The sequence below is a fragment of the Rhinopithecus roxellana genome, chromosome 8 (assembly GCF_007565055.1).
Source record: "Rhinopithecus roxellana isolate Shanxi Qingling chromosome 8, ASM756505v1, whole genome shotgun sequence".
Taxonomy (NCBI): Eukaryota; Metazoa; Chordata; class Mammalia; order Primates; family Cercopithecidae; genus Rhinopithecus; species Rhinopithecus roxellana.
In genome coordinates, this window is record NC_044556.1 from 31,798,751 (window position 1) to 31,818,179 (window position 19,429).

General features: G+C 54.4%; 2 protein-coding genes across 12 annotated transcripts; both read left to right on the forward strand.

Annotated features, from left to right (window-relative positions):
- Positions 1-1,273: 1,273 nt before the first annotated feature.
- On the forward strand, positions 1,274-10,130 carry ATXN7L2 (ataxin 7 like 2). Of its 4 annotated transcripts, XM_030936189.1 has the most exons (13): positions 1,351-1,443; positions 2,706-2,883; positions 3,396-3,461; positions 3,846-3,950; positions 4,347-4,557; positions 4,851-5,137; positions 5,703-5,785; positions 6,166-6,419; positions 7,256-7,454; positions 7,599-7,720; positions 8,262-9,057; positions 9,368-9,445; positions 9,914-10,055. In XM_030936189.1, the coding sequence occupies exons 3-12, from the start codon at positions 3,425-3,427 to the stop codon at positions 9,407-9,409; spliced, it is 2,136 nt and encodes a 711-aa protein (XP_030792049.1). In that variant the 5' UTR covers positions 1,351-1,443; positions 2,706-2,883; positions 3,396-3,424; the 3' UTR covers positions 9,410-9,445; positions 9,914-10,055. The 4 variants fall into 4 exon arrangements, with proteins under 4 accessions (XP_030792047.1, XP_030792048.1, XP_030792050.1 ...); XM_030936187.1 differs by lacking the exon at positions 2,706-2,883 and having other exon boundaries at positions 1,274-1,443; positions 9,914-10,130; XM_030936190.1 differs by lacking the exon at positions 9,368-9,445 and having other exon boundaries at positions 1,322-1,443; positions 2,706-2,892; positions 9,914-10,061.
- A 1,200-nt stretch (positions 10,131-11,330) lies between these two features.
- On the forward strand, positions 11,331-17,722 carry LOC104655943 (cytochrome b561 domain-containing protein 1). 8 transcript variants are annotated; one of them, XM_010355543.2, is made up of 4 exons: positions 11,331-11,637; positions 11,870-11,973; positions 12,462-12,499; positions 12,992-17,722. In XM_010355543.2, the coding sequence occupies exons 1-4, from the start codon at positions 11,490-11,492 to the stop codon at positions 13,086-13,088; spliced, it is 387 nt and encodes a 128-aa protein (XP_010353845.1). In that variant the 5' UTR covers positions 11,331-11,489; the 3' UTR covers positions 13,089-17,722. The 8 variants fall into 8 exon arrangements, with proteins under 8 accessions (XP_010353845.1, XP_010353841.1, XP_010353804.1 ...); XM_010355539.2 differs by having other exon boundaries at positions 11,337-11,637; positions 13,069-17,722; XM_030936191.1 differs by having other exon boundaries at positions 11,348-11,504; positions 13,069-17,722.
- Positions 17,723-19,429: the final 1,707 nt, after the last annotated feature.

Below are 19,429 nucleotides of genomic sequence, written 5' to 3' on the forward strand. Positions count from 1 at the left end.
TAGCAGATTCCTGGATGCCCTTGGGATCATCTGTGGGTCTCAGGTTGAGATTCCCTGCCCTCAGAGATTATTCTTGAAGTACTTATATCTTCCCTGGATGAAAAGAAGAAAATCTAAGGTCTTGCTCCCAAACTTGGTCCTTTTCCCCTTAGCTAAAGGACCAAGAGTAGGGGGTGAGGTGTGAGACGTTGAGGAGGAAAAAGGATTAGTATTTCTTTTTTAATGTGATGGGGGGTTGGGGTGGGAAATGGAGGAGGCAGACTTTTGTCTCTTGATTGTGTGAGGGTGGGAAGAAATGTTATCAACTGAGAAGATGAAATAAATGGATGATTAAGGTACTTTCCAGACCTTAGCAAGGAAGATGACAGCTCTGATGAGAAATCTCCCTATGCCGAGGCTTCAGAAGCAGCCCTTCCAGCAGAGAAAGTATTCATTAGAAAAAGAAGGCAAAGTGATGGATGGAGTCAGGGTCCAGCCAGGGTTTGGGAAGAGGCGGTACAGGGAATCGATCGCAGTTCTCAGGAGAAGAGAGAGGGATCAGCAGAGATGCTGCAAACACCAGCCGCCTCGGGGCCACCCCAGTTCCAGGGCTGGCTCTGGCTCGGAGACAGCCTTCTGTCATCGTGACAGGTGATTTTGGTCAGCTTGGCTAGGTCCTCTCAAACCCAGACAACGCCACTCCAACCCTCTGCTGTGCATCAGGGCAGTGTGGGTTTCCCACAGAGGAGGCACGACACGGGAGCCGAGGCCCTCCCCCACACCACCCCGGTGTCCTTCAGCACATCCTACAGACTCCCTCCCCTTGCCCTTCTGATTCACAGCGCCCACCTCCCTGCACCTACCCTATTCGATCTACAGGGGAGCGGAGTCGCTTCGTGGCCGCCAGCCCGGGAAGGGGCGCCAGCCAGCTGGCGGACGCACGGCTTAGAGGGTTGTCTGGGCAGAGAGAGGTTTGGGGCTGGGGAGAGGTGCAGTGAGCTTGGGAGAGTGGACTGGTAGCACAAATAATGTGTGCATAAGGATTAGAAGAGGAGATCCTGGAGCTTTGGTCTTCTTTTTTCCCCCTGCAATTGTGCATTTCGGAGGGACTCTTGCTGCAAGCTCGGTAGGCAATAGCATCCGCTCCAAGACTACACTTCCCAGAAAGCTGTGCGGGAGGGAGAGGGGCCGGGAACAGGCAACCTGTGCTGCGCTTGCGCAAAGACTGAGCTGGAAAGGCAGGTGGGGGGGGGAAAGGGGAGGCGTGCCCGCGACGGGGCGAGGGGGAGGGGGCCGCGCGGCGGCGGCGCCAGGGCGGGCGCGCGTCCGCGGCGGTGATGGCGGTGCGTGAACGCGCGGCGGCAGCAATGGCCGCTCTGGAGCGGCGGGTGCCGAGTCTCGATGACTTCGCGGGACAGAGCTGGAGCTCGTGGGTGGAGCGGGCCGACCTGCCCGCGACTGACGGTGAGTGAAGCCATCCTAAAGTCCGGGGACCCCATCACTATCTCCCCTCCCCCCTTCCGGGCCCCCGCCAGCTGAGGGGAGCCGCCGACTGGAGCCGCCGTCCGGCTCCCCGGCCCCCCAAACAAAGGACCCGCCGGGTCCTAGTGCCCGCCCGCTCCGTCACCTTCGCGCCTCCGGGTCCTAGCGCCGGCTCACCGCTCGGAGCCCACCCTGCCCATCTCTGCCTCTGCCAGTCCCCAATACCTGCCCCCGACATAGGCTTGCCTTTATCTTTCTCCTTGCCTGCTGCCCCCCAGCTCGCGCCCCTCCTGCACCTACCTCCGGCTTTCCCTGTCCGCAACAGTCTTCTCCACGTGTTTCCCACGCACCCCACTTCTGTGCCCCCTTCCTCACCCTCCTTGTTCCTTCGCCTTTTGCCCCACACGTCCTACTCCTTTTCGGCATTTGCCTGCAGCTGCAGTGCTTTTAGACCCCCGCCCCCTCCGCGTTAGTTCGTCCGTCCATCCATCTATCCTCCCTCCCTCCCTCCATCCTTCGGTCCATCCATCCATGCCTCCAACCCACTGTCCTTTCCCAGGCCTCTTGCCCTGCCTCTTGGCTCTCTCCTCTGACTCCCACCTTCTCTAGGCCCCTGAGTGTCTTAGTGAGCGGGCCTACAGCCCCTTCTTCTGATCTTTGTCTTCTGGGCCCCAGGGAGCACCTGGCCTCGTGGCCTTTCGGGGTGACAGCAGGCATCACGCCCCTGAAGAAGTTTGCAAGTGAGAAGAGGTGGAGGAGGAGACTGCATGGAGGGGTCTCTAATGACACTTGTTCTCCTCTGAGACATCCGACTCCCAGTTTCGTTCTGTCCATCATTCCCCGCACTTGCATTTCACGGACTTAAGAGTGGGAGCTGCCCCTTGTCTCTTGCGTGCCTAACCCACCACCCCTCATAATCTGGATATTATATAAGATTGTCAACAATCTTCTCATCCTAGAAAGGAGCATATCTGTTAATGGGCATCAGAGATCAGACCTAAGCGGGAGCCCAGGCCACCCTGGGACTGCCCCATGCTGGGTGGGCAAGGATGGGGCCATTGTCAGGGTCTGGGTGCATTGAGAACCGGAAATGGAGTCAGACGGGTTTGGTGACTCAGAATTGATTTTTTTTTTTTTTCCAAGGGACAGGGAGGGGGCGTAGAGGAGGGAGGGGGGAGGAGAGAGGTAGGGGGATGGGGAAAAAGCTGCTTTGCACAGCTAAGATGTTTTTGTCATTAACCCAGAAACTGAGGTACAAGGGCAACCCCTGCCCAAAGCCCCTCTAAGAAGGGGAGGGACTTGCATAGCTGACCAAGGAGACTTTGAAGATGCTCAAGGACCAAAGACAGCAGTTTTTCTGCTCTGTGACCATCCTATCAGTGCAGGACCTGAGAAGCTGGGTGTAACTTTGACAATGCTATGGTAACCCAGGTGGAGCAAAATTGAATTCATGGGGGTGGGGACCTGGGAGAGTATCTATTTGGGATGCCACATAGTAGCAGAAAGGACCCATCTGAGAAATCTCAAGAAGAGACTCAGGGATAGAAAACTTCGTTAAGGACTGTTTCCCCCTTAAATGGGGAAGCAGGCCCAGAAAAGAGATGATATTTACCCAGTCACCCAACTAGTTAGCAGTGGAGCCCTGAACTGCACCTTGAGGTGCAACCCACCTATAAGAAAGGCGGATGGATTCTTCTTAGTGGGACCGTCTTAGTCCAGATGTAGCAGGTGAAGGAAGATGGGCATCTGAGAATGACCCACTGAAAGGTTCCCCAAGTGGTCCTCACACCAAGAGCTTGTCATGGAGTGTGGGCTTCATACTGTTGAGCTGCAGGCCCTGCTTGGGGCTTCTGGGAAGAACAGTCTCTGGTAAGGGGAGGCTGGAGACTCCCTAAAACTGGCCCTGAACCTTCTGAGCTGTGTTTCTCCTCTAGGGGCTGAGCTGGAGGAGAGTAGCAAAAACATGAAGAAGTTGGATGCCATGACCCTCATTAAAGAAGGTGGGAGTCGACACACATTAGGGCTGGGACCCAGGGCAGACAGGACCACGCTCCACTTTTCCACTACACTACAGAAGGAGGTGGCTGCTTGAAGCAGCTGTCTGGGGACCCTCATTTTGATAGGTCTGAGTCGGCCGGTTGCTCTGGCTCCTGTGACCTGCTGTTGGAGATCCTAATCATAGGTGATTGCCCACTCACCTGAAAGCGCATACCCTTTGGAACTGCTTAGATTGAACTCTAGAAGCTGGGAGCATTCAGCATGGAGCTTGTTATGTCAGCGGGGAGGTGAAGTGTCTTCTGAGTGGTGGGATGGGAGTGTTCTCCGATCTTCCAGGGAAACCCTGGGATCCTCAGCCCCAGTGACATGGGCTTCTGTCATTGCAGACATGTCCATCTTCGGGCACTGCCCTGCCCATGATGACTTCTATTTGGTTGTGTGTAACCACTGCAGCCAAGTGGTGAAGCCTCAAGCTTTCCAGAAGCACTGCGGTGAGGGGAGCCCTAGGGAGGAGATAAAGGGACAGGGGAATGTGGAGCATGGAACTCTGAGGACGGGGTCAGTAAGGAGGTCTTGTGGGGTAATGGAGGGTGGTGTTGAGGATAGGAAGGTCCTAGGGGTGGCTTCAGAGCATTGTGGGGAGTCGGATTACTGTTTGAACAAAATTCTAGCATCCAGTGGAGTTAAGGGAGGAGTTAAGAAGTTCAGGAATCTAGGTCTTGAATTTTGAGTCTTAAAGGCTCAGATTCAAATGGGAAGGAGGCATGTTTACAATCTAATTTATGGAAACTCAGATTCTCTCATGTGAGTCTATGGACAGGGTTAGGTTGGGGAAGGAAGTGGTGATACCACTCACCTCGATTATTCTTTCCACCTCCTGGTGACAGAAAGAAGACATGGGCCCCTCAGCAAGCTTTATGCCCGGGCCCCACCCCCACCTCCAGCCCCTGCCAGCTCTCAGAAATGCCATGTAGTGAATGGGCAGGGCCCAGCTTGTAGGGCACCAGGTTCCACGAAAACCTCCTCCAGGGAGAAGGGCCAGGGGTCCCGGAGCCGCAGCCACCAGCCTCCTGAGAAGACCCAGAAGGACAACCTCTGGTAAGGAGAGGCTGGCTAAGACTGGCCCTGACCCTGACGCATGGATGGGTTGACATCAATACAGGCAGCCCTGGGTCGAGGCGTACTCCTCACAGCAGGAGGCAGCCGCCCTGTCTGCAGCTTCCTTCCATATATTCCAGGGAAGATGGGGTCTCCTCTTCCCGTGTTTCACACCCCTGCTGGAGCCCACCGAAATTCCAGGGCTGGGAAAGAGATGGCTCTGGGCTAGAGTCCAGGCCCCAGGCCTCCCCTCCCCTCCCCTCCCCCAGCCAACCCCCTCTCTCTATATGTAGCCTTTTCGTGCCTGTGGTGAATCTGGAGAAGATGTCCAGTCTCCCGAAGCCTGATGGACATGGAATCAGGGTGGCCCCACCCTCTGCTTTTCTCAGTCAGCCAGGGGGTCTCACCAAGGACTCCCCTGGAAAACCTCCCATGGCTCCCCCTTCTAAAGAACCTCCTGGCAGAGAGAACATGGAGATCATCCCCAGTGAGGGGTCCAGTCACTGGGCTGAAGGCACCCCTCCTGAAAAGGAGCCCAGTGGGACCAGGCTGCCCCCTAAAACCCACCGGAAGATGGCTCGTGAGTAGTTGTGGTCTTGGGGGTCCAGAATGTAGAGTGGGGACTCCTTTGGGCTGCTTTGTCCTTGGGCCAGATGAGGAGGAGGTCAGGTTTATGGACCTGGCCATCACAGGTTATAGGGTACAGGAGCCCTGTCACCTCTTGACCTGCTTGCTTCCCAGGAAGCTTCTCCATCCTGTGTCTCCTGATCAAGACTGAGGGAGCCCATGCCCAGGAGACGAAGTTCTTTCTCTCTTTTCTCACCTAGATCCAGGGCACATCTCACAGCTGGCTTCTCTGGCATCCCAGATTCCCATGGCTGCTTTTGTTTCTTGATATGTGTTGCCCTGCTTTGGGCTTGAAGTCCCAAAAGATGCATCCGAGATTGGGATAGGGATGGTTCTCACACCCAGCAAAGAGATGTTGATGCCCAGAGTTTCTCTGGAAGGTAGAGCCCCAGGCCGAGGGCTATAGGCTCTTCTGCTTTAGTACCAGTTCTTCTCAGGCCCTTGGCAGGAAGCAGCCAGATCCTCCTGTGAACTCCTGGAAATGGTCTTGAGGTTCATTGGAACTGCTTTCCCCACAGGGAAGGAGTGCGACCTCAACAGGCAGTGTGGGGTGATAAATCCAGAGACCAAAAAGATCTGTACCCGCCTGTTGACCTGCAAGGTAACCCCCTTCCCACTGCACATGAGGGTGGACAGCACAGGGCTTGCCCACTCCTTCCCTGGGCAAGGAGAGGAATGTTGATGTTACTGAAGATGCAGCTTAAGGGAAGGCGGTTAGGCCCACCCAAGGGAAGGGGAGATGGGGATGCCCTTCCTGGGCAGAAGGTGGGAACAGTGGGAAGGAGGGAGTTTCCAGATTCCTCCATCCCAAAGGAGAGTTTTGGCCCCATGGGGGAGTGAAACAAAGACACATGCACATAGCTGCAAATATGCCCACATCTCTCCCTACCCCCAAGCTTGCCCAGGCCAAAGCACCCTGCCGTCCCTCACCCCTGCTCAGTTCATACCTACTCCCCAGCTTTCCACCCTGCTGTATTCCAGATCCACTCAGTACACCAGCGCCGGGAAGTCCAGGGCCGGGCCAAGGACTTTGACGTGCTGGTGGCAGAGCTGAAGGCCAACTCCCGCAAAGGAGAGTCTCCCAAGGAGAAGAGCCCAGGGCGCAAGGAGCAAGTTCTCGAGCGCCCCTCCCAGGAGCTCCCCTCTTCAGTCCAGGTTGTGGCAGCGGTGGCTGCTCCCAGCAGCACCTTCTCTGTTCGTGCCAAGCAGACTTACCCATACTGTGCACTGCCCAGGTAAGTCTAGAATCCAACCCCTACCTCACCTGGGGGTATTTGGCCCCTAAGCCATCAGGGGCCCCTGGAAACAGGCTCAGGGAGTGTCCTGGAAGATGCACTCATTCAGCCCTGAGTGTGAGGGTATTCCTGGGGCTCCTGACAGTGGTGTGGAAGCAGGAGACTCCCCTGTTCCCAACCAAGCATACCACAGCACCCCAGCCCCTCGGCAGCGTGCCAGATCCAACACTTGGGATGTGAACATTTTCCGAGCTGCCTCCAACAGGCCAAAACTTGTCACTGGGGAGCCGAAAGGCGGAAAGGGTCACAGTCCCGGGCAAGGCAGCCCTATGTGTATTCACTCACTTGCCCCTTCGTGTGCAGAGGCTACGCCGGACCCCAGGGAGAGCCTGACTTGCTGAAGGAGACATACATGCATCTCTGCCTGTCACACAAGGGTCAGACACGAAACACAGGCTCAGCTCACAGACAGGCTCACAGGAATATGTAATGCAAGAAGGGGGTTGAGCGAGTTGACTGGGTTGACCAGAGCTGGGTACAGTTTAATTGCAAAGATTTTCTGGAGGAGGTGGATCTGCAGCAGATTATCCCCTGAGGAGGAAGGGGCTGGGAGGTGAAGGGGCTGAGGAGAGAATCCCTTGGGAGTGGTCTCTCTGTCTTTTACTCTGTGAGCTCTGTTGTTCCCTCCTGTCTTTCCCTTCCTTCTGTCCTCTTTTGATTGCCCTGCAGGGTGTCTGCACCAGTGCCCTGTTCTTTGAGCTTGGTGGGTTCAAGGATGCCCCTACTCTGACCCCACAATAGTCACATTCCCCTCGCATCTCTTTTGGCCCTTACAGGTCCCAGGCCTCCTCCGAGAGTGAATTGGATGATGAAGGCCCCTGTGGTGGTGATGGGGACCCAGGCCTGTTCCCCTTCCCCATGCCCCGGGGTGGGGCCCAGGCATCCAGCGAGGAGAGTGAGGAGGAGGGGACATCTGACGACCTCCACCTACCCCCTGACTGCCATTATGCAACCCGGCCCCCACGGCCACAGGCAGTAAGGACCTGGGACACGGGCCTAGGGAGGGGGTGGCCGAGCACTCCTGGCCCACAATACGGGGAAAAGAGGCCAGATCCTGTGTGCAGATGCCCTCTGTGCACCCCAGACCCTGCCAACCGTGCACCGTCCTTCTGCCTTTAGTTCTGCACCTTTGGGAGCCGACTGGTGAGCCCAGGGTGCTATGTGTTTAGCCGCCGGCTGGACCGGTTCTGCTCAGCACTCAGCTCCATGCTGGAACGGCACCTCAGCTCACACATGTGGAAGTAAGTCTCTTGGGCCCAGAATGGAAGTTCTAGAATGGAAATTCCCAGGCTCCAGACATACCTGGACTTCAGAAGCCCTGATCTTTCCTGTATACCCATAGGTGTGCCTTGGCTGTTTGCCAGCAGAACCCCAGATAGGGAGTGGCATGAAAAGGAGGTGGGAAAACTTGGCAACCTAGAGCTTGGCTAAGGCAGGGCCAAGCCTTGACCTCTTAAGGTGGTCTGGTGTTGAATCTAGACTCTCATCCATCACTTTCAGTACCTTTTGGGTAACTAGGGATAGGGGATGCCCAAACCAAGATTTAAAATGAAGTTCCTAGTGGGCTACCTCCTAGTTCATATGTACTAGTTAATTCCTCTCCACAGGCACACCCGTGTCTTCTTCCTAACCCTCAGTTCCAGCATCTTCCAGCAGATGGCAGCAACCCTGGGGCTCTGCTGGCCGTTTCTAGGTGGGGCAGAGAGACTCGAGTGTGTCTTGTGTTGGGAGAAGCTCTCTTGTTTGCTTGGCAGTCACAGTGGGGCTTTCTTTTTGCTGCAGGAAGATCCCACCAGCAGCTGAACCTCCAGCTCACCTTGTCAACTCCCCGTTATCTGCTCCCCTGAGCCCATCCTCTACAGGCACCTGCCCCCGCCTTCCAGGTCCACCCCCGAGACCTGCCTGCCCAGCCTCCACGCCCCCCACCAAGGACAGCCTTGTCCCCAGCTACCCTGCAGGCTCCCCCAGTGTGGCGGCTGCCTGTAGCCAGGCAGAGTGCATGGGCGGGAGCCAGGCTATCACCTCACCACTGCCTGCCAACACGCCATCCCCGTCCTTCAGCAAGCTGCCGCCTTCCAAGGCCAGCAAGTCATCCAAAGGCAAGGATGGGGTGGAGGTGGAGGCCCCTTCTCGAAAGCGGAAGTTATCCCCTGGCCCCACCACTCTTAAACGGACCTGCATTCTGGAGCCCACTGGAAAAGGCAAACCCTCTGGCTGTCGGGGCCTCTCGGCCAAAACTAAAACAGCCCTGAGCATGGGGCTTAACGGGACAATGGGGCCAAGAGTGAAGCGGGCAGGGCCCCTGGACTGTCGTGGTTCCCCTCATCAGCTCCCTACACCAGTCAAGGCTTCTCAGCTGGAGAACCGGGGAGCAGCTGGACACCCAGCCAAGGCCCTGCCAACCAACTGCCTCTCTGAGGAGGAGGTGGCCAAGAAGCGGAAAAACCTGGCCACATACTGCCGGCCAGTGAAGGCCAAGCACTGTCAGGCTGGTGCCCCTGCTGATGTGGCCTGCTCTGTGCGCCGCAAGAAGCCAGGCCCGGCCCTGGCCTTTGAGGAGAAGTGCTCTACACTGAAGGTACCAGCCAGCCTCCCTGAAGATTGATGAGGGTGGGGCATACGGGGGGTACCTGATACAGAGAAGATGCTACATTGGTGTTTGTGCAGGGAAAGGGAGGAAGGGGAAGTTGAGAGAGAGTTCCTGGACTGTTTTCTTTAGGAAGAGGTAGGTCAGTTCTTAGCAAAGTGACTCCAGCTTTTGCCTGGTGAACCTTCCCCTATCCCTAACCCTTTCCCTTGGGCTGAGGAGTTGCGGCACCCCTCCACCCCTGCTTTTGCTGTAATTGAAGGGCTACTTCTTTCTGAATTGGCTGTGACCCTCATTCCAGGTACTGGAGCTACCTCTGTTCCCTGAAGGAAAGGGAGTTTGAGTCCCTGGGTCACAGCATAACATGCCGAGCAGCAAGGTGGGTGGGCTGGCCTCACTGGATTTTCCTCTGGGCATCAGGGCCTCAGAGGGCAGGCACACAACTCCATGTCCACTTATGCACATGTGCCCACCTCCAGGTGTGCAGGTGACAGGCAAGTTCTCCAGGGTTTCCAGTAAAGCCCGCAGCCAGTTTTATTTGCCTCTTCTGGTGGGAGCCCTGGCGTAGTGTGCCATGTGCTCTCCATATGATCTCTGCCAGGAGGTGGGATGGGGGTGCTCTCCTGGGTTAGATGTGGGCCTAATCATAAACCCTGTGTATTCTCCAGCTTCACTACCCAGGCTGCCCCTGGTGAGCTGGCGTTCATCTTCCCCCTTGCTCAGTTCTACTCACCAGGCCAGCAGAAGGAAATCAAGCTTTAGCCCTTGTAGTCCACACAGTTCACTGGGTAGGACAGCTGGTAGGCCCCCACCCTGACCCTTTCTCTTGCCTCTTGTCTTCCTGCAGTCAAAAACCCATTAACGAGAAAGTGCCTGCCCACTGCAACGGAGCCGCCAGCACCTCCTCCCCTCCAGATCCGGGCCCCAGGCTGCTGCCGCTTTTTATAACTTTATATTATTTTTTTTAAGAAAAAAAGCTCTTTAAAATACCTCAAGACTGTCTCCCTGTTCTGTTGCTGCTATGAAAATATAAAAACAGAAACATAGAAAAGGAAGGAAAAAAATAACAAAATGAGTGTCCTTACTGTCCCCAGCCCTACCCTGGGAGGCTGAGATGATAGGCAGCAAGACTCCAGCTCCCATAGCTTGCCTGCAAAAGTCTTTTATGCTCATTATTATTATTATTGTCATCTTCTCACTTTCAATAGTGTGAAAAATGTGTGGGGTTTGTGTCACTGGGGGAGTCTCTCCAGACAGGATGATGAGGCGTGTGGCTCTGAATGAGCAAGGCTTCCTGAGTCTTGACCCCAGAGACGACTATGGTCCCACTGGGAAGAGAAACTTGAGAGGGGAAGCTGCACTTCTGGCTCTTCTCTAGGATCCTTGCCCTGAGGATCTGGGAATTGGCTTGTGACCCTTTTCTGGCCTTCAGCAACCCTAGGCGTCCATCCCTCCCTGAATTATTGCCTGTTTTTCTTCAGCTGTTCCTGCTTTTCCCACCTCTTAGCAGCAGCCTCATTTTCTCAGCCACTTAGGGAGCTTGAGCTGGGTTGGTCATTGCTGTTGGGATATTCCTGTTTTCTATTGGACAGCCTTCCTTCCCGGCCTGTGGGTTTGCCTTTAAGGAAGGGGTAGAACCTTTCCCAGGGAGGCCTCCTTGGGTTGAACCACACCTTTTTTGGAGGCAGGAAGGGAAAAGGCATCATCACCTGCAGAACTGGTGGTGTGGGAGGCCACCGGAGTGTGGGAGGCCTTGGTCCTTCAGGATCACCTGGCTCCTCATGGCTGAGCAGCTGCTGAGGAGGCGGCAGGGCTGGGAGTGCCCTAGTTATTCCATTTATCTCGCTGGGAACCACTCCCGTGCAGATGCGAGATGAGACTTGCATCTCTCTCCTTTGGTCCACCAGGTTCAAGGCACTATATTTTGGCCATGTCCTTTCCTAGTCTCCTTGCTTTTAGGCAGGGAGGAAGCTTGTTCCCTGAACAACACAGAAGGAGGTGACAGGAGAGAGTGCACAGCCAGGGAAATCCAGTACTACTAGAAATCGGCTCCAAACACTGGTTTCACGCTCGGTTCAGCGTACCAAGTGTGTGCTTTGGGGTTTCACTGAAATCGTTTGCCACAAATGTATTTCCACAGGCTGCTTGGGATTTAGGCCCTTGTAGACAGACACACAGAAACAAATGAAGGTGGGCCGGGAACTGTTCGGTCCCCTTCTGCCTCCGGGCTCTCGCGGGAGCGGGCCTCTCCGGGGCACTCGCGCTTCCCCCCCAGCCCCCAGAGGGCGCTGTGGGCCACTCCGTCGCACGGCCGGCGGCGTCCCGGGGGAGGAGCCTCTCCTGCAGCCGCCGCCGCCTCCGCGATCGCAAACCCGGAAGACGTGTTCGGGCAGCTGGAGTGTGCGAGCCCGCCGGCCACGGCCATGCAGCCCTTGGAGGTAGGTCTGGTTCCCACTTCAGCTGGGGAGCCGAGACTGACCCGCTGGCTGCGGAGAGGCAGTGGGATCTTGGCGCACCTGGTAGCTTTGGGCTTCACCATCTTTCTGACAGCGCTGTCCCGTCCAGGAACCAGTGAGTGTGTGGGGCGGGGCTGCGGAAGGGGGCGGAGCGGAGATGCTGGAGGGGCAGCACTTGGGAGCGCCGGCAGACTTGGAGGAGGGACCCCAGCTGTAAAGGGGAGACAGAAACAGTGAGGGATTTTGAGGGCCTGGTGGGGCGAGGCCCCAGGGATCCTGGAAGAATGGGGTTTGGGGTGCTGTGGGGGAAGGGCAGACGATTGAACAGACCGAACCTACTTCCTCAGAAACAGGTCCCCTGATGGAGAATAGAAGTGAAGGAGGCCGGGCGCAGTGGGTCACGCCTGAAATCCCAGCACTTTGGGAGGCCGACGCGGGTGGATCACTTGAGGTCAGGAGTTCGAGACCAGCCTGGCCAACATGGTGAAACCCCGTCTCTACTAAGAATACAAAAATTAGCTAGGCATGATGGCGCGCGCCTGTAGTTCCAGCTACTTGGGAGGCTGAGGGAGGAGAATCGCTTGAACCCGGGAGGTGGAGGCTGCAGTGAGCCGAGATTGCGCCACTGCACTCCAGCCTGTGCAACAGAGCGAGACTCCGTCTCAAAAAAAAAAAAAAAAAAAAAAAGGCAGAGGACTGGGCTGCCAGCTAAGAGGTGCTGAACGGGGAACCCAGGCCAAACTGTTATGTGTGGACAGGGAGGCCCTCTTGGTTGCTCACTCTGGGCCACTTGGCTGCTCCACTTTGTCCTTAGTTCCTGTTCCCGATTAGGATTGGGGATGGTACTTTTCTCATGTGGCTAGATTCTTTGGGTTCCACCTAGCTACAGGGGCAGGAACAATGGTACCAAGCCCTCAGCCTGTTCTCTTTGATTCTTAGGTCTTTTCTCCTGGCACCCTGTATTCATGTCCTTGGCGGTGAGTTTGGGCTTCTATCTGATTTGTTTGGGTATGCCTCACCTCATTCTGAAAGCACCCAGCTTTCAGAAAGCTCAGCTTTTCTAAGGTTAAGGCAGGTGGAGGAAACATCTAGGGCTCATTTTTCCCTGCAGCCTATGGGATTGGGAAACCTGGAGGGCTGGGCCACAGGCAGATGTCAGGTGGTTGAAAAGGGTGGGAGGGCATGGAAGATCTTTCTTTCTCCACTGGGGCCTGAAAGGAGAAGTGGGGAGAGGTGTTACCCAGTCATTTCCCGACTCGTCCCCAAAGTTCAGGAAGAAGTTTAACATTTGCTGTTCCACTGGTCAAGAAATGGGAGTCATTGTAGAGGTTGGGATGGGGAGGTGTCAACCTGAACAAGGAGACGTGCGCTCAAGTGCTGATTCCCAGTTGTTCCCAGAAATGTTGAGCTGTGAGACTGGTGGTCCTGGTGGAACTTATTTAACCCTTACTCTTTGTCCTCTTTGTTAGGATGTATGAGAGCACCTCCTTTTTCTCAGGCCTCCAAGCCAGACATGAGGCTTACTGGCTCTCTCCTATGTTCACAGTTCTGCCTCTGCATGGCTGAAGCCATCCTACTCTTCTCACCTGAACACTCCCCGTTCTTCTTCTGCTCCCGAAAAGCACGGATCCGGCTCCACTGGGCAGGGCAGACCCTAGCCATCCTCTGTGCAGCTCTGGGCCTGGGCTTCATCATCTCCAGCAGGACCCGCAGTGAGCTGCCTCATCTGGTGTCCTGGCACAGCTGGGTGGGAGCCCTGACACTGCTGGCCACTGGTGTCCAGGCACTGTGTGGGCTCTGCCTCCTTTGTCCCCGGGCAGCCAGGGTCTCGAGGGTGGCTCGCCTCAAGCTCTACCATCTGACGTGTGGACTGGTGGTCTACCTGATGGCTACAGTAACGGTGCTTCTGGGCATGTACTCAGTATGGTTCCAGGCCCAGATCAAAGGTGCAGCCTGGTACCTGTGCCTGGCACTGCCCGTCTATCCAGCCCTGGTGATCATGCACCAGATCTCCAGATCTTACTTGCCGAGGAAGAAAATGGAAATGTGAGTTCCTGCGAACTCTTAATCTGGGTGGGACGCTTGCCTTGAACATCATGGTTCATTTGGTGATCTATAAGGGATCTATTTCAGAAGTAATCAGGTTTTTGCACTTCTTGGCTGGTTCAGGGACTGCAGAAACCAAAGCTGCTATTGTTGAGGAATAATTCAGTGGGTCAGAATGGGAAAATGTACAGGGTATGAGTGGAAGGTGATGGAGAGCCTGATCCTGAAGCCTCTACTTGATGAGAGACAGAGTTTTGGGTGGTGATAGTGATGTCCTGGTGGTCATTTCTTGCTTGTGTGCCTGATGAAAAATTGGGTTCCTGTAAGTAATGAATGGCATCCATGGATATTTGGGTTACTTTTAAGAAAGCAGTGTGATGTAGTGGAGAGAGCCCATGGGTCTTATTTATGGGATATGGTCCTCTTAGGCTCTGTTGTACAACCTTAGGTATGTTCCGTATCTAAGGACCTCCGTTTCTTCATCTGTGAAATGTTTCTAAACAGCCTCTAAGTTCCTTCCTTCTCTAATATTCAGCATCTGTCAGGTCGATGTCTCAGAACACCCTCCCAGCTGTGGACCATGTGGACCACTTAGCAGACTCAGGGTAGTTCTTTACTCTCTCTTTACTCCCCTGGAGGGACAGCTCTGCCCTTGAGGCCCTTCAGAAATTTGTGCTGATTTGGTCCCTGGGGGTCAGGCGCTGTGGAGAGAAGGGACTCAGGTGAGAGTCTTCTGGACTCTTAAGACAGTAAATGCACTAAAGTCACTTTAAAGCTTTTGGAGAAGCAGGAGGGCATTGACTTAACCAAGCTGAAGGCTCCTGGCTGGGCTGCCTAGCCCAGCTAAGATCTTTCTTCAGCCCACCTCAGGATCTGGGCTTGAGGGCTGCAGGGCCTGCGTGTGTTCCCTCCCCGAAATCACTTCTTGGGGCAAAGGAGCCCTGGGCATCTCATGCTTTGCCCTTCTTAGGGCTCAGGTTCTTGCCTTAGCATATAGCTTCTGGGCACTTTTTGAAGCTTTTCTTAAGGGCCAAGGAAGTGGGGCAGGGCTTTTCTGATCCAAAGAAAACAAAGTTTCTCTGGTTCCCCCTCTTCCCTTGTTATCTAAGCTTTCCTCACTTGTCATCTCTTGCCAGCTCTTAGGTCCAAGAGGGGGCTGAGTTTGGTGCCAGCTGGCAAATGAGGGCTGGGCTCTCTTCCCTACAGAGACCACCACCCTCCTTGCTGCAGCTGAAAGTAGTTCCCCAGACTGCCCTCGGTGGTGAGGACTGGATGCTAGACTACTTAGTTGTGGTCGGGCTCAGTTGAGAAGATGGGACCTTCCTAGATCATGGCAAGGCCTGACAACAGCTGAGCCAGGAAAGTGCTGCTGAGGCAGGTAGACATAGCTCACAGCGAACTCTGGGAAGCCTGGGGTGTAGGCGCTGGAGCTCCAGTTCCCGGGAGCAGGGGCAGGTATTCCTAGATGTTAGTGTTGTGGATGTCCTGGGTCTTTTGAAGATTCAGGTCCTCCTCTCGGGGTAGCTCAGAAGTAAGGAGGTTGGTTTGATTCAATAGTACAAGAATGGGGACAGCAAGGGCAGAAGTGTCCTCTCCATGTACCTCATTGTGCCCCTACTGGGGGAGATTGCCTCTCCCAGGACAAGCATCTAAAGGAGGCCCCTGCTTTGCAGAAGAGTATTGTCCCTGTCTCTTTCATTGTCCTCCCTCCTCTCAAACTCTCCAGTGTGGTGTGAACTCGGCAGAAATGGTTACTGGGGCTGCATGGAGAATCTCACCTGCATTGATTTTGATCCAGGGACTGCATCTCCTCTTTCCTCATCACAGCCAGCGCTGAGGGGCTCACTCTACCTGCCGCAGGGTAGGGGGGCCAGGCAAAGTTCACCAGCTTGCTCTCAGAGCAAGCAGGCAGTGCCGTAAAGCCTGAGCCTGCCTGAGGTGCTGCCTCCTCCCAGGTGGTGCGGGGGTTGGTGGGCGGGCGGGCAGGCGTGCTGACAGCCGGCAGTTTGCGTGGGCTGTGCCATCTGATGTCTATTCCCAGCCCTGGGAGGAAGGGGGAGTCATTTATATTCTGCAGGAGGAAGGGGCCCCAGCTGTCGCCTTTCTGACCAGCAGGCCTGTAGGGCAGGGGCACAGAGCAGAGAGGAGGGCACAGGTGGTCTCCTGCTTAGCCTGGTCCGACTGCAGTATAGGGAATAGGTCACCAGGAGGAGCCCTTCATCCTGGCAGGCTGGATTGCGGAGGGACTTCCCTCCCCCCTCTTTCCATTTCTCCCTCCATCACCACCTGCCCTCACATCCTGGGGCAGCAGCTGGACAGCCATTAGACCTCAGTGCCAGGGCACTCTTCCTCCAGCTGGGATCTCAGTGGCTCCCAGCTGCATGGCCTCCTGCTTGTGTGTTCCCTCCTCCACCATCCTCTGTTGCCCGCACCTCCCTTATTCTCATGTCTGGGGTATTCACTTGGCTCCTCAGCAAGGAAGCAAACGCCTTGGAGGAGAAGCACATGGTTGCCCTTTTGTCCTTGCTCCCTGGCTAAGGAAAGCTGCTAGTGGTCAGCCTGTTTTGCCTTTAAAAAAAAAAAAAAAAAAATGCCAGGGCAGGGTGCTTAGATTTAAAACATTTGCGTGTCATTTGCACAAATTTTCGTATCAAGCTAAGTCCTGATTCCAAATTTGATTATATTCCAAATTTGATTATATTCCAAGTTTGATTATATTCAGATTCAACCTTGAGGACATTAGAAATATAGATGGCTTCTGTATCCAAATCTGAATGGAAATGAGATTACCCTTCTGGGTTCAGATACCCCTCCCAAGCCTGCGTCTTTCCTGTAACCACCCCTCGTCTGAGCCCCATCATGGCTGGGGTTGGTGTGGAGTGGGAGGAGCTTTGTGTCTGGGGAAGTCCTCCAGCCTCACCTTCTTGGCTCTTAAGTGGTAGGCTGTTACCACTTGCCATTCTGGGCCTCCTCTCTCCCCACCCTTTCACAAGGCAGGCTGCCCTTCCGCACTCACTGGCCCATCCCTTCTTTCTCATCGTCCCACCCTTCCACCCCTGTGCATGGCTGCTGTAGGTCTGGTTTTTTTTTTTTAAGATGGAGTCACATGCTGCCGCCAGGCTGGAGTGCAGTGGCACAATCTTGGCTCACTGCAACCTCTGCCTCCCAGGTTCAAGCGATTCTCCTGCCTCAGCCTCCCGAGTAGCTGGGACTACAAGTGCACACCACCACAACCAGCTACTTTTTGTATTTTTAGTAGAGACGGGGTTTCACTATGTTGGCCAGGATAGTCTCGATCTCTTGACCTCATGATCTGCCCACATCAGCCTTCCAAACTGCTGAGATTACAGGCGTGAGCCACCGTGCCTAGCTAGGTCTTGTTTTTAAAAACCTCACTGTGGGAGATTCAGGCATCCTCCCTGAGCCAGCTGGCCACTGTGCCAAAGCCTGTTCAGAGTTAATAATAATCATTAGCTGAATGGTGCTGGAGCCTTTCAGCTTCAGATCTCTAAGCACTTGCAGTTTGAGTCAGTCAGCCCTCACCTTCCCCCTCTTCCTGGGCTGCAGAGTGTAACAGAATGGGGAGGCACTGTGGAAGGATGTCAGGAATCTTGCTGCTAGCCACGCCTTGCACTGTCGTCTGGGAGTGGGCACTGTGTCCTGTCAGTGAACTAATAAGACTTGCACCTGACAAAGGTCAAGATATGTAGGGAACACAGTGTATGCTAGGCTGAGACCTATGGTGGTGGCAGGGGTGGCTGCTGAGCCTAACTTCTAGTACTCCTGCCCTTCCTTCTGTTTACCTGTCTTGGCCTCCAGGGGGCACCCCTGGTCTTGATGCCTCAAACCCAGCATTTCTGGGTCCCTTCTGCAAGCTTAGAGAGCAGGGAGGCTTCTGGTAGTGCTTCTGATGCTCCTGTGTCTGGTTGGCACAAAGATCCTGTGTAACATGAAATGAAAGGTGCATCAGCTTGGGGGCTGGGAAACCTGCAGTATGGGTTTACTCCGTCCCTATCACTAGCGTGGCTGTGGGCAAACCACTTATTGCCTGACCTACCTCACAGGGATGTTGTGAGGATTTGATGAGAGAATGAATGTTAATAGGAATTGGAAAATTCAAAGCATTAAACATGTGTAAACAGGTGGTATTATTATGTGCTTGTCCTTCTCTTTCACTGAGCCAAGCTTTGGGCTTTATGCTTCTTAGGCAATAAACAGTTATGGATAATGACACTTAGGGGATCTAAGTCTCAGAGACTTGTTCTGGCCATCATAAGAAAACATGGACACATTTCTTCCTTCCAGATGCAAGGTCAGCTCTTACCAACTCCTGCCAGAAATGCCACCAAGGCCATGACTAGTGAAGTTTGCTGTAAGTGCTGCCTACCTGGTGTTCTCAAATCACAGGGCAGACTGCAGATCTCGGAGTCAATATAGTTGCTCCCTAGGTCTAGCCTGAAGTTCTTGGAGCTGGTCTTCGTTGGGAGCTGCAGGTCCCAAGTCTATCTAAATCTCTCCTAATTCTGACCTTCTGAGGGAAAAGTGGGGTGGACAAGCTAGGAAGGGAGGAGCAACTGGAACAAACAGCATCGCCACAGACCCTGTTTCCCGAAGCCACAGAATGAGCAACACTTGCCTCAGGCATTGGAGATGCAGAGCAGGGACCCTTGGCTTCTGGGGGTCCACAGCCTGGTTTCCCTTTCCCCCATTTCAGGCTCTTGGAGTAGGATCAGTCCCCTCCTCCTCCAAGTGTTTTATTGGCATTCACACCCGCACACACACACACTGAAAGCAGTTCTGTTTAAATTTTAAATTGGGGAAGGATACTTTCCATTCCATTTGTCTGAGAGCAGCCAGCAGTCTGCCTGGAGTGGATGCAAAGAAGCAGGAACAACAGCAGTGCAGAGGCTTGAATATTCGTTTTTTATCTTAATTGTTTTTTCTGTCCTGGGATCCAGGAATGAAACACTAGTCAGGCATTGTGTGCAGAGCCTCAGCAGTTCTCACCAGCACTGCACAGAGAAGACAAGCTGAAAAGAACTGCCCTGGAGGGTGGTTTGAAGTAGCCCATCTCCAGCATGGTGCTGGGCTTAACCCCTTCATGTAGGCAGAAATTACCTCCAGTGAGGGGACCTTCCCCCTAAAGGAGACTTGACTAGTCACCAGATGCATCACAGAATAACAATCTCAGTTTATAATCCACCTGCTGTTAGGATTTCCCAGATGAGTTTTTAACCTCTGTTGGAAGCAGATTAAGGAACAACTTCAGGCTATTCAATGGTATCTGAGGAGTCAACTCTGTCTCACTGAATATACATGAGTGGACCCCTAGCATCCCTATCTTTAAAGCAGATACCCAGTTATCTCATGGTGCTTTCTAAGGATGCTCAGTTCTGCTCAGGCCCCACAAAAGCAAACTATGACCAAGTGAGGGAGCAGTGGGAGGTGAGGGAAATGCAGCACAAAGTACAATCCAACTGCAGTACTTGCCAACCTGTATGTGTGCACACATGGACACACACACCGACCTTGGCGTCAGTGACTCCTGCCTAATGTATGCCAGTTTCACCTAATGTATGCCAGTGCCGAAGGGCATCCAGAAGTCCCACCGCAGGGCTCCACATCCTGGCTCACTGCAGGTTGGTTCTCTCAGGCCATGGTTCCAACCAGGGAGAGTAAACAAGCTGACTAGATTGGAGGCCTCAGGGCAGGTCTAGGTGTCTTCACTATTTTGCATTTTCCACCTGAGAGTGTAGAAGCCTGATGAAGGGGCTTGACTGGCAGCTGCTTTAGCCTTCCTCTCTCAAGCCCCAGGAGAGGAAGCATCCAGCACAGGCTTACTGGGGCTAGACCAGAAAAGC